The sequence below is a fragment of the Natrix helvetica genome (genome assembly GCF_964273705.1).
Source record: "Natrix helvetica genome assembly, chromosome: 6".
Classification (NCBI taxonomy): Eukaryota; Metazoa; Chordata; class Lepidosauria; order Squamata; family Natricidae; genus Natrix; species Natrix helvetica.
The window spans coordinates 9,704,680-9,718,190 of NC_138553.1; the positions used below are offsets into that span (position 1 = coordinate 9,704,680).

The following is a 13,511-nucleotide window of genomic DNA, read 5'->3' on the forward strand; positions in this document are numbered from 1 at the left end:
ATTTGATAGTTGTTAAGATGGTAACAATGTTCCATTGTTTAAGGGTCTGTCGTAAAGAGGAAGGAGTCAACCTATTCCCCAATGCTCCCGAAGGCAGAACAAGAAGCAACGGGTGGAAACTAACCAAGGAGAGGAGCAACCTACAACTAAGGAGAAATTTCCTGTCTATTAGAACAATTAATCAGTGGAACCACTTGCCTCCAGAAATTGTGGGTGCTCCAACCCTCAAGGTTTTCAAAATGAGATTGGGCCACCATTTGTCTGAGCAGGGGGTGGAACTAGATGACCTCCAAGGTCCCTTCCAGCTCAGTTAGTACAGCAGTAGTAGTATTCCAGTATCTAAGGGGCTGTCAAAGGCTCTGTCATTCTGTTATTTATTCAGTCTGCCCAGTTTGAGCACGAAAATGAAAATGAAGAAGGCCATCGCAAAAAAGTGTCCATGTTACTGACGAAAGAACTACAAGAGAGAAGAGAACATTTGTAGCTCAGGCTTGAACTGTCGTGTCCTTGGTGCTCTTTGAGCTTGGTAGTTTTCTTGCAGACGTTTCATTACCAAACTACGTAACAGCATCAATGCTAGAAGGGTTTTGCTCCCTTCTACTGGTAGCACTGATGATGTTACCTAGTTGGGCAACGAGACATTTGCAAAAAAAAAAAAACCCAATTCATCAAATTGGTCTGATTCAGAACAAAATGGACTGATTTGTTGTTCTAATTCAAGCAATCAACACGGATTGTTGAATGTGAACCATTCGGCTGAATTTCCCTATTCAAGCCGAAAGATAGTCTTCCACAAAGAGGATCATCCAATCGTGAAGAATTTGCTTAATTTCATATTATACAATACAATAGCAGAGTTGGAAGGGATCTTGGAGGTCTTCTAGTCCAACCCCCTGCCTAGGCAGGAAACCCTATACCATTTCAGACAAATGGCTATCCAACATCTTAAAGACTTCCAGTGTTGGGGCATTCACAACTTCTGGAGGCAAGCTGTTCCACTGATTAATTGTTCTAACTGTCAGGAAGTTTCTCCTCAGTTCTAAGTTGCTTCTTTCCTTTATTAGTTTCCACCCATTGCTTCTTTTCCTGCCCTCAGGTGCTTGGGAGAATAGCTTGACTCCCTCTTCTTTGTGGCAACCCCTGAGATATTGGAACACTGCTATCATGTCTCCCCTACTCCTTCTTTTCATTAAACTAGACATACCCAGTTCCTGCCACCATTCCTCATATGTTTTAGCCTCCAGTCCCCTAATCATCTTTGTTGCTCTTCTCTGCACACTTTCTAGAGTCTCCACATCTTTTTTACATCGTGGTGACCAAAACTGGATGCCGTATTCCAAGTGTGGCTTTACCAAGGCATTATAAAATGGTATTAACATGATCTTGATTCTATCCCTCTGTTTATGCAGCCTAGAACTGTGTTGGCTCTTTTGACAGCTGTTGCACATGGCTGGCTCCTATTTAAATGGTTGTCCACTAGGATTCCAAGAGCCCTTTCACAGTTACTACTATTGAGCAAGGTACCACCTATACTGTACCTGTGCATTTTATAATTCCTTAAATCTTCATCAAACGTATTTGAAGTCATGAAGCCACCAAGTGTGTCATTTCCAAGAGGTTCTTTCTCTTTTACTGCACGTGTGTTCTGTTCAACTTTGTGTGTGTTTTTCAGGATAGAACAGCTGTCCTACACAGATGCATACTTGTATGCTGACTGTAACCGCCACTGCAATTGCTCTACAAAGACTTGGGACCCTGTTTGTGGGGAGAACGGAATTGCTTATGTTTCATCTTGCCTTGCTGGATGCAGCGAATCCAACGGAACTGGGAAAAACATAGTAAGGCAGGGGTGTCAAACTTGATTCCATTGATGGCCGCATCAGGGTTATGTTTGACCTTGGGGGGACAGGGTGGGCGTGGCCTGGGTGGGCGTGGCCAGCTTGCCATCACTCTTGTCCGGGGCGCCTGGGATGGCCTGAGTGCACTGCCAGCAAAAACGGCCACGGGCAGCAATCCTAAGCTTCCTTTTGGCTGTGGCGGCCTCCTGCAACCCTATGCCAACCAAAACAGAGCTTGGGATTGCTGCCCGTGGCCATCACAAGCTCCGTTTATGACTGCAACCCTCTGCCAGTGAAAACGGAGGTCAGGAAGGGTCCACACATCCCTCCCGAGCTCCGTTTATGCTGGCGGAGGCACTGCGGGCCAGCTGAATAGAATAACACTCGTGTTGAAGATGGTTGCAGTGTCCCAAGGTCAAGGGATCACTTTTGGGGATCTTCTTATGAGCAAAGTCAATGAGGAAGACAGATTCACTTAACAGCTGTGCAACTAAAGTTAACAGCTGCGGTGATTCACTTAACAACGGTGGCAAGAAAGGTGGCAAAATGGGGCGAAACTCACTTAACAACTGTCTTGCTCAGCAACAGGAGCATTGGGCTCTGCCCTGCCAGTGATGTGAGAGTGTTGGTACTTGAGACTATAAGGCCACCAACAGTCTCCACTGGAGATTAAGAGCAGGCTACTCACAATACAACCTTAAATTCTTTCTGCTGATGTTTTGACAGGTCCTTACAAACTGTTCCTGCATTTCAGCACCGGGATTTCTATGGGGAAATGGTTCGGCTCTGCCGGGACAGTGCAACAGAGAGAAGACCTGTGACACAATGCTGCATTATTTCTTAATTTTATCCTTAATCTGCTGTTTGATTTATTCCTTTGGAGCCATGCCAGGTTACATGGTTCTTATAAGGTAAGAAAGGGGGAAGGGCAAACCCTGTTTCAAGATCTGGTCTCTGTTGCTAGAATGAAGGAGACATTTTCTGTGAGTGAGAACGATCCATCAGTAGAACAACTTTCCTCCAGAAGTTGTGGGGGCTCCAACACTGGAGATTTCTAAAAAGAGATTAGACAGATTAGTCTGGAAGGTAGAGGGCAGGGGTGTCCAAACTTGGGAACTTTTAAGACGTGTGGACTTCAACTCCCAGATTTCCCCAGCCAGGAGTTGAAGTCCACAAGTCTTAAAGTTCCCAAGTTTGGACACCCCTGGTGTAGGGTCTCCTGCTTGAGCAGGGGGTTGGACTAGAAGACCTCCAAGGTCCCTTCCAACTCAGCTGTTCTTTATTTTGTACGCTGCATTTTGTGTGCTGTACTCTGTTTTTTATGCTGTATTCTGTTCTGTGTTTGGGTTAGAAAAATGAATCCAGGGGTGGAAAAAAAAATGCTACCGGTTCGGGCGAACTGGTATTTCCGACAATCAGCTGTGACACACAATTTATATTAGCTAGAATCGTTGCATTTCCTGCTTTCTAGCTAATCTAAATCGCCTGGCACAGCAGATTCGCCCCCCACCCCCCCGCTGTTCTACTTACCTTTGCAGGCGCGCTCAGTAGCAGGCTCATCCCAATTTAACGCTCTGCACATGTCTGGAAGGTCCTGTGCATGGGCAGAGGTGGTATGTGCGCTCACATTTGCGAACCAGTAGCAAAGGTAAATTGATTTTCCCCCCTGAATGAATCTAACATTTTAGCCCATGGATGAAAGGTACAGATTAGAGCATATTTTGGCAGGTCAGCGAAAGAATCTCCCCATTTAGGAGAAATATGGTTGATGCAAACAATGGAGATTTGGCATGTTCCTGGTTTGTCAGTGGGCTTTTCTGCCCAGCAGTAGAAAAATAGGGAGGAGCAAAAAAAAATTATGCAAGCTCAAGGATGTGTTGTTCATTCTTCCAATCTCTATTGTGGCTTATCAACGAAAAGTAGGCGTGAATAGTGCAGGCAACTCTGTTCTTATCAACAAACGTTATGAGCTGTGGTGGCGCAGAGTTGCAGGCTAACTCTGCCCCACAGAGCGAGGAGTTCGATCCTGACCAGCTCAAGGTTGACTCAGCCTTCCATCCTTCCGAGGTGGGAAAAGGAAGACCCAGATTGTTGGGGAAAATATGCTGACTCTGTAAACTGCTTAGAGAAAGCTGTAAAGCATTGCAAAGCATTATATAAGTCTAAGTGCTATTGATAGTCTGATTCATTTCTCATAACTGCTCTTGTTCTCCAGATCCCTAAAACCTGAGGAGAAGTCATTTGGTGTTGGTCTCCACTCCCTGGCAGAAAGACTTTTAGGTAAGAGAGAGCCATGATTAGAATGCAGTCCTGCAGGCTACTTCTGCTGACTGCCGGCTGCCTGCACTTTGGCAGTTCAAATCTCATCAGGCTCAAGGTTGACTCAGCCTTCCATTCTTTTGAGGTGGGTGACCCAGGTTGTTGGGGGCCATAGGATGACTCTGTAAACTGCTTAGAGAGGGCTGTAAAGCATTGTGAAGCGGTATATAAGTCTAAGTGCTAAGTGCTAACTGCTAAGCTGCACTCCAGAGAGGGAATAGGTAAGAGGAAATCATAACCCCTGGGACTAACTTGTGAAGCAATCCTACAAAAATGGCCTATGGCAAAACTAGAACTCACAGTCTCCTGGTTTTTAGCCGGATGCCTTAAGTACTACAGTTATCTGGTTCTCAATGCTAGTAGCTCCCATCTGAAAGGGAAATAGTGTGCAAGAAAGCAGTTTTATATCACAAATAGAAAAACACTTTGGTAACTGAAAAAGACTTTTCTTGTCTTTATGTCATATTATCCCATGTAGCTGGAATCCCATCACCAATTTATTTTGGAGCTATGATTGACAGCACCTGTTTGAAATGGGGAACAAAGCCATGTGGTGGAATAGGGGCATGCCGGATGTATGACACTGACACATACAGGTATGGCTATTGGATTATTGTCACTGTTGTCTCATATAATCCACTTCTGCATCAAAGCTTTCCTTTCTTTATTGAATATACTCTAGTCTGATTGAATCATTCTGTCAAATCACCGAAGCTCACTACTGTGTTTCCCGAAAATAATCCAGGGTCTTATTTTCTTTTGACTCCCGAAATGTGCTTGGCCTTATTTTCAGGGAGGTCTTATTATTTTTGGGGTGCAGGAGGCAGCGAGCGTGGTCACCTCATGGCTGCTGCTGTGTTGCTATATTTTGGGGGGAGGGCTTATTTTGGGGGGAGGGCTTATTTTAGCACATGCACTCAAAACACCAATTGGGCTTATTATCCGGGGAGGTCTTATTTTCGGGGAAATAGGATACCTAGAAAGCAAGATTCTTGCAGATTCACACTGTAGTATGTAAGGGATATTTACACAGCAGAATCTTGGAAATAGGCCCTTTGTACTTTGGTCCTCATTTATGTAAATTTAATAAAACAAACAAATATATTAGTGAAGGCTTTAAGGTGAGGGTTCCTTACTGTCTTTGATCTTCTTTCAGATGGAACATTAATTAACAAGACGTTCGTTGCTCCTTTGATGTGACAAAAAATGTGTATTCATTCTTGTTCTGCAATATTTTGGAAGCATCCCTTTTCCTCCCCAGATTCAGGGAATTCCTTTCAATTCTTAATGTGCTATCAAAGCAGTTACTCAAGGCCTGCTCTAAGTTATTATTTAGCATGCAGTCCACACTACTATTCTAGGATGTTTTTCCAAATATTGTTATCAAGCAAATTATTCCTATTGTAAGCATATCACATCATTTCAAAAGGAAATTATTGATTTCCTTTTTTCTTCATAAACCCCTCTCAATGAATCCTTCCTTTCAGTTCTCTAAGCCATGAGGGTAATTTTGAATTTTATTTCTGTCTTCTTGGGTAGTTATTCTATGTAGTTTTATACCATCTGAATACTAAGATCAGGTAATGTGTTGATACCATTTTATAAGGCCTTGGTAAGGCCACACGTGGAATACGGCATCCAGTTTTGGTCGCCACGATGTAAAAAAGATGTGGAGACTCTAGAAAGAGTGCAGAGAAGAGCAACAAAGAGGATTAGGGGACTGGAGGCTAAAACATATGAAGAACGGTTGCAGGAACTGGGTATGCCTAGTTTAATGAAAAGAAGGACTAGGGGAGACATGATAGCAGTGTTCCAATATCTCAGGGGTTGCCACAAAGAAGAGGGAGTCAAACTATTCTCCAAGGCACCTGAGGGTAGAACAAGAAGCAATGGGTGGAAACTAATCAAGGAGAGAAGCAACTTAGAACTGAGGAGAAACTTCCTGACAGTTAGAACAATTAATCAGTGGAACAGCTTGCCTCCAGGAGTTGTGAATGCCCCAGCACTGGACGTTTTTAAGAAGATATTGGATAGCCATTTGTCTGAAGTGGTGTAGGGTTTCCTGCCTAAGCAGGGGGTTGGACTAGAAGACCTCCAAGGTACATTCCAACTCTGCTATTGTACTGTATTGTATTGTATTGTATTGTATTGTATTGTATTGTATTGTATTGTATTGCATTGCATTGCTTTGCATTGCATTGCATTCTATTCTATTCTATTCTATTCTATTCTATTCTATTCTATTCTATTCTATTCTACTCTACTCTACTCTACTCTACTCTACTCTACTCTAGGCAAGTATATCTTCTCCACCTTTTCTTACCCAAATCATTCATAAATATGTTGAGTAGTTCAAGGCCCAGGATTGAACTTTGTAGTACAGGTAAACCTCAACTTATAACCATTTGTTTAGTGACCAAAGTTAGAACGACACTGAAATGAGTGACTTATGACCATTTTTCAACTTACGACCATTGCAGTCTCCACATAATCACAATTAAGATGCTTGGCAACTAGCATGCATTTATGACGGTTTCACTGTCCTGTTTGGGGGGGGTGTCATATGATCATCTTTTGTGACACTCTGACAAACAAAATCAATGATGAAGCCAGATTCACTTAACAACCTTGTTACTGACTTAACAACTGCAGTGATTTCCTTAACAACGATGGAAAGAAAGGTCCCAAGTTGTTGGGAAAAAGCAATGGAAATTTTGGGCTCAATTGTGGTCAAAAGTCAAGTTCCTTATTCCACTTTAGGAGGAATCGCACATATACCTTTCCTTTTATTATGAACTACCGTATTTTTCGTAGGAGGAATCGCACATATACCTTTGCTTTTATTATGAACTACCGTATTTTTCGTAGTATAAGACGCACCGGAGTATAAGACGCACCAAGGTTTTCAAGAGGTAAATTTTAAAAAAACGTTTTTGCATTCTGCAAACCTCCCAAAAACGGCCTGTTTTTCACAAAAACGGACCCATTTCCTCCCCCCAAAAACAGGCATGAATAGCCTTTAGGGGGCTTGCAGAGTGCTCCTGGGGGGTGCCCCCCCCAAATGAGCAAACAAGGCCCATTTTTCGTGAAAATGGGCCCGTATTTTGTCAAAATAATTGCAGGCATAGCCTTTAGGAGGCTTATAGAGTACTCCTGGGGGCTGGGGGGGGGGGCAAAATTGAGCAAAAGACAGCCCGTTTTTCACTCATTTCTGCCTTCCCCAGCCCCCAGGAGGTCTCTGAAAGCCGCCTAAAGGCTCTGCAGGGCCATTTTGGTGAAGGGGGCAGGGTTTTGGGAGGCAAAAAAGTCATGTATTCAGTGTATAAGATTTACCTAGTTTTTCAGCCTTTTTTTTTTTGAGGGGAAAAAGGTGCGTCTTATACTCCGAAAAAATGGTAATTAAAAAAAGGAAAATTCTGAAGTTAAAAAAAAAAAGAGTGGTAGCAGCTATGAAAAGAGAGAAAGAGAATGCCAGCAAAACTGAAAACCTTTAAATGACGTGGAATCTGTTGGCTGTGAAATCGTGTTTTTCTGGATTTAGTGACTGAAAGTTGCCTTGTATTAATGTTCAAATTGTCTTCCTAGATGGTCATACCTTGGTTTGCCATCAGCTCTCCGTGGCGTATCCTACATCCCGTGTGTATTTATACTCCTCATTTTAAGGAAAGAGAACAAGGATCGGATAAAGCAGGACTTAGAGTTGGAAGCAAAAGAAGAAGAAAGCGAAGAAACTGAGCAGAAGGATATGGCGACCTTTCAGAAATGTACAGACCCCCCGCAAGAGACAGTAGAAACAATAGCAAATGAAAATGCAGACCTCTGAAAAGACTGATAAGGAAAAATACCTGTATCCAAAGCAATGAGGGCTAGGCGGTCTTAATGCCTTCGTGTTTCTCAATCATATTTGAGGAATACACACATTTAGTACTCCAGACAATAGCAGGCAATTAAAATAGGTACATTTCTACTGTTAAGGTTGTAAGAAATATATTGACTTCTTTTTTAAAAAAGTTTTATTGGTTTTTACAAATAGTTTGGGGAAAAGGGTACATAAGTGTGGAGAAAAATTTTGACAGCTACATCATACGGAAGGTGGTGTTTCCCCGGGATCTTACATCTCTCTCTTATTTTATATATATCAGAATATCATTATTACGTACATATTGGCAGTTTAAGTTTACTTCAATTTCTTTAACATCTTCAATCATACTTTATATCACTTCTAACCATTTCATTATATTAACAATTGCAATGTACTTTTAATTCATTTCTGTGACCTAAGTCTCATTGCTGCCTCCTCTCCCTTGTCTGTTGGCTGAGCCATGGCTCCTCCCCCTTCATATCTTGTGCACTGTCTCTTGTTACGTCTAGAAGGTTCTTGTGTTTTTCCATGAAGGCTTCTGCCTCCACCACTGTATTAATTCTCACTCTACCACCCTCCCAGAAAATCAACAAGCCTTCTGGAATTACCCATCTGAACCAGATATTTTTTTCATACAGTTTTTTAGTTAGAAAGAAGAATTTCTTCCTCTTATCTCTTATTCTTTTTGGTATCTGTTTCAAAATGGTTATTTCTTTGTCCTTATATCTTAAAGGTTCCCCCCTTTGAACCCCTAGAATCTCATCTCTTGTAGTCTTTCTAAAAAATTTAACATGAACTTCCCTTGGAACATTGTGTGTTCTAGCATATGCTGAGTTGATTCTATATATCAGATCAATATCCCACCCTAACTGTTGTTTATCTCTTTTAATATAATCTGCTAACATTGTTATCATAGTCTCCCTTAAATCTTCACCCTCCATTTCAGGTATATTTTGAAATCTAAGAAAGAAAGACATCCTTTCAAATTCCATTTTTTCCATAAAGTTCTCAAACCCAAGATTTTTTTTTTTTTTGTAAAGCCTTCACCTCTTCTCCCACCCCCACAGCACCCTCCTCCAGGGCATTTATTTTCTGACTATTTTGTAAAGTCTGTGGTTGATTTTCTCTGAGTTCTTCCTTTAAGTCCGCCAACTGCTTTTTTATTTCGTCCTGTCCCTTTAAGAGTGTCTGGAACATTTGATGAAACATTTCTTGATACTGCTGTTCCCCCTCGGAGGCTTTAGGTTGTAAGAAGGAAGATAGTTGTGTTTGTTGGGGAAGAGGACTTGAGACAGAAGAAGATGGAGCCGAGGCTGGTTTAGGAAGGGGGGGCTTTTTCACAGGCATTGCAGAACTCAGAGAAAGTTCTAAGTCTAGACAGAAAAAATGGCGTCTGCAGAAGTGCACCGGCAGGGGGGATCCACCGGCAGGCAAAGTCCAATGTGGGATATTAGTCTTTCAATACAGCTCCCCTCCAGTTGTAGTCAATTTTTCCCAATCCAAGGAAGATTGTACAAAGAGATTCCTCTAGGGTTCACTGGGGTTTTGTAATTCCAACCCAGAAGATTTTTCAAAGACGACAGTTCATTTGTAACGGCAGCAAAAACGGGGGAAGAAACGCCATTTTGGCTCGGCCCTCTCAAGGGATCGGAGAGCAACCATTCAAAAAGTTTCCATTCATAGTTTATTAGGTCAGCTCACTTTCTTTCTTTCGCAATTGTTCAAGAGAGTCATTATCCCATTGCTTGAAAGAAGTGAATATCAAAAGGGTTTTTCCCCAGTTCTCTCTCTCTCCTCCGAGAGTGAGATCGTATAAAGCCGCTTTTCTGAGAGGGGGGAGAGAAAAACCCCCCTCTCCAATCTTAACACTTTACCAAGATCAAAGAGTCTTAGAAAGACTGCTAATCCTTATTTACTTAGTTGTTCAAGAAGCAAGAAAAAGACCCCGGGGGAACTCCCCCCTCACCGCATTTCTGCTGTTGCCTTCACGTAGAGCATTTTCTTCTGATCTCCTCAGGACGAAGGCGCACATGGCATGTGCACCCCCTCAAATGCCTCCCGGTGCCTAGGGCAAAGCTGGCAGCCCCCCTGTGGCCGCCGCCGTCCAGGGGGCTCCAGCAAGCCGCCCCCTCGGCAGGACGCCCCTACAAGGCACCCTGTGCCCCCCCACGAGTCAGGGGGAGCCCACCAGGATGGCAAGTGGCAGACAACATGTCCGTCGTCCACAGAAACCGGAAGCGGAATCAAAATATATTGACTTCTGATACCAGGTTCTGATCTGCTGGTGTTCTGTGTGTATGTGTGCAATTCTACAATAATAATAATTATTATCTGGTTGATCTTTGGTGAGATTCACAGCCTTTGGGGCTGGTTGGCAGCTCAACAGCTCGAGTCCTAACCAAGGACCTAGTAACTGTTAAGGTAACGTCGGAGGATATAAGTTCTTCCAAGTAGGGTGGTTTTTTGTAGACTCAGAATGTTCAAGTCAGGTAAATTTAGAATTTCCAAATAGCGAGGTAGCCCTTTAGGTATTGCTCCAAGGGCTCCAATTACAATCGGGAAAACACATGATTTCTTTTTGCACAGTCGCTCAACTTCAATTTGCAAGTCCCGGTATTTTGTGATTTTTTCTTGCTGCTTATCTTCAATTTGTGCATCACCTATTATTATTATTATTATTATTATTATTATTATTATTATTATTATTATTATTATTATTATTATTATTATTATTATGTTAAGCTTCAGTGAGATTCACAGCCTTTGGGGCTGGTTGGTAGCTCAACAGCTCGAGTGCTAACCAAGGACCTAGGAACTGTTAAGGTAACATCGGAGGATATAAGTTGTTCCAAGTAGGGTGGTTTTTTTATTATTATTATTATTATCATCATCATCATCATCATTGTCAGCCAGATGTTCAGTCTGAGTTTGGCATTTTTTTCTACCTATCGAGTCCTTATCAAGGACCTGGGATAGGCAAATCTGGATGTTTGATGGTGTTATAGATATCATCGCAGGATGGAAGCAGTTCCAAGTAAAGCCGCCTTCTGCAATTGACTGATGGCAAATTTGTCAATTCCTATGGTGTTCAAGTGGTGCTCCAGTTGTTTTAGGATTGCGCCCAAGGAGTTCATTTCTACTGGTACTACCCTTGCTTGCCTTTGCCGTAGTCGTTCTATTTCTATTTGTAAGTCTTTGTATTTTGTTATCTTCTCCAGTTCTTTCCCTCCTGTTCTGCTGTCTCCAGGCACTGCCACATCCACTATCCAGATTTTTTTTTGTCTTTCTTACCGACAACTGTTAAGCCTGGGGTGTTATGTGGCAGGTGCCTGTCTGTCTGGATTCTGAAGTCCCAGAGCCATTTAACTTCTTCATTTCCTGTGACCTTTTCTGTTTTATGGTCCCACCAGTTCTTGCTTACAGGCAAATGTTATTTCTTACAGATCTTCCAATGCACCATTGTTGCTACTTTGCCATGTCGCTGCTTGTGGTCAGTTTTGGGCCTGGAAAGCCTCGTGCACTAAACTGGAAGCCAAAGCAGTGCTCAGGGGGCGCTGCACGAGGCTCCAAAATGCAATGTGTGCATCCCCCACAGGTGCCCCACCCCCACGTATGCATGGCAGGGACACAAAGATCAGCCGGCAGGGGGAGGTGCGTGCGCACGCGTGGTGAAGCTGAGTCGGGGCAATGGCTGGCGTGCCTGCAGAGAGGGCTCTGCGTGTCACCTGTAGTTCGCCATCACGGACCCGAGGGGTTGCCGCAAAGAAGATCTGCTTCAGCTTGAACCTCTAAGTAAGAACGATCCTTCTCCATTTATTGAGAAAGGTATAGTTTACTAGAAGTCAAGTGAAGTATAGTAATGCATAGCCAGAACTGAAGATCGCGCACCCAAATTCCCAAGTCCAACTTTTCCCTCCCTGAGTTGCCTCCCATCACTGGGCCAATCACAAGTCCAATCAAAGTCAAACAAGATGTTTTTAGAATGGTCACTGCAGGCTGTATGCAGCTGCTTTCTGTTCCCAGAGATCTATAGTCAGAGAGAGATATATATGTCAGGGGAAATTTCACCCTGAGCTAATGAGGTCTTAGACCGACGGCTTTTCCAAACAGCATATCTTCAAGAAAGCGAAAGTAAAATCCAGTAACAAGTTCCAATTAAAACAAACTTTTAATATGAAAATAAGAAATAAGAAAATAAACAAATCTATCTAATTGTTACATTTTGGCAAGAGCAGTTTGTCGCCCACCTTCTTGGCAGACGAACAGAAGAACAAAAGGGAAGAAATCTCTGGAATGTGTGATGTATTAGAAACGTGTTAAGAAGCTTGCGCAGTAAATCATTGCTAATAAGGACCTATGACCTGCGCAGTAATATCTCAGCACAGCTAGCAAACAATTAACGCAGTGACAATATATATAGGGAAGTTTCATTTTACTGGATGCATCCACCCTCCAATCCAACCCCCCACCCCACCCCCAGTTCATGGCAGTTGATAATGAATGGTTGCAAAGCACAAGCATGAGATGGCAGCTGATGGGGTGGGGTGTCAATCTATTTCCCAAAGCACTCGGAGGCAGGATAAGAAGCAATGGGTGGAAACTAATCAAAGAAAGAAGCAATACAGAACTAAGGAGAAATTTCCTGACAGCGAGAACAATTAATCAGTGGAATTACTTGCCTCCAGAAGTTGTGAATGCTCCAACACTGGAAGTTTTTAAGAAGATATTGGATAGCCTTTTGTCTGAAGTGGTGTAGGGTTTCCTGCCTAATCAGGGGGTTGGACTAGAAGACCTCCAAGGTCCTTTCCAACTCTCTGTTATTCTGATGCAGCAACTAGAACCTAGTTCATAACCTGGATGTGTTTCTTATGGCTTTATTGTACAACTAATTTAATACCCTGTGGGATAAGTTCCATTCATGTAGTCGATTCATACTTAGGGGCAGAGAACAAGGTCTTATTTTTAAATGATAATTTGCCTTATTTTTATACTCCACGTGGGCAAAGCCTACCATGCTGGGAAGAGAACATGCTAGCCAGCTGCAGGACATTTCATTCTTCTCCTGAAACACGAGATCTGATACTGGAATGGCAATTTAATCCTCTGATTTACATGAACCAAAACTCAGCTCTTTGCTAGAAACTCTGATTTCTCCTTCATTTATACCCTGTTTTATTTTGTTTTTGACCCCCGAAGTAAGCGCTTGGCCTTATTTTCAAGGAGGTCTTATTATTTTTGAGGTGCAGGAGGCAGCCAGTATGGTCACCTCATGGCTGCTGCCGTGTTGCAATATTTCCAAGGAGGGTTTATTTTCGGGGGAACGCTTATTTTAGCGCATGCGCTCAAAAGCCCAATTGGTCTTATTATCCAGGGAGGTCTTATTTTCAGGGAAACAGGCCGTGTAAATCTCCCATCGCCCCTGGGTTTTGGCAAAGGTGATTCCACAGGAACAAGAGTTCCGGGTTTCCTTCTCTCATTAATAGTAATGCAAT

At 42.8% G+C, this 13,511-nt stretch overlaps 1 protein-coding gene across 3 annotated transcripts in view; it reads left to right on the forward strand.

Annotated features, from left to right (window-relative positions):
- LOC309394530 (solute carrier organic anion transporter family member 1A2-like) overlaps positions 1-10,463 on the forward strand; it is a 37,936-nt gene extending 27,473 nt beyond the window's left edge. For 2 of the 3 annotated variants that reach the window (XR_014175743.1, XR_014175744.1), the window contains exons 11-16: positions 1,673-1,838; positions 2,565-2,749; positions 4,054-4,118; positions 4,636-4,753; positions 7,743-8,132; positions 10,258-10,463. Coding sequence is in view for 1 of the 3 variants with exons in the window: in XM_081957826.1 (XP_081813952.1) it covers positions 1,673-1,838; positions 2,565-2,749; positions 4,054-4,118; positions 4,636-4,753; positions 7,743-7,980 (772 nt within the window). In the remaining 2 variants the exon portion in view is untranslated. Of the gene's footprint in view, positions 1-1,672; positions 1,839-2,564; positions 2,750-4,053; positions 4,119-4,635; positions 4,754-7,742; positions 8,151-10,257 lie in introns of those variants that run through there. The other variant, XM_081957826.1, reaches the window with a different exon arrangement.
- Positions 10,464-13,511: the final 3,048 nt, after the last annotated feature.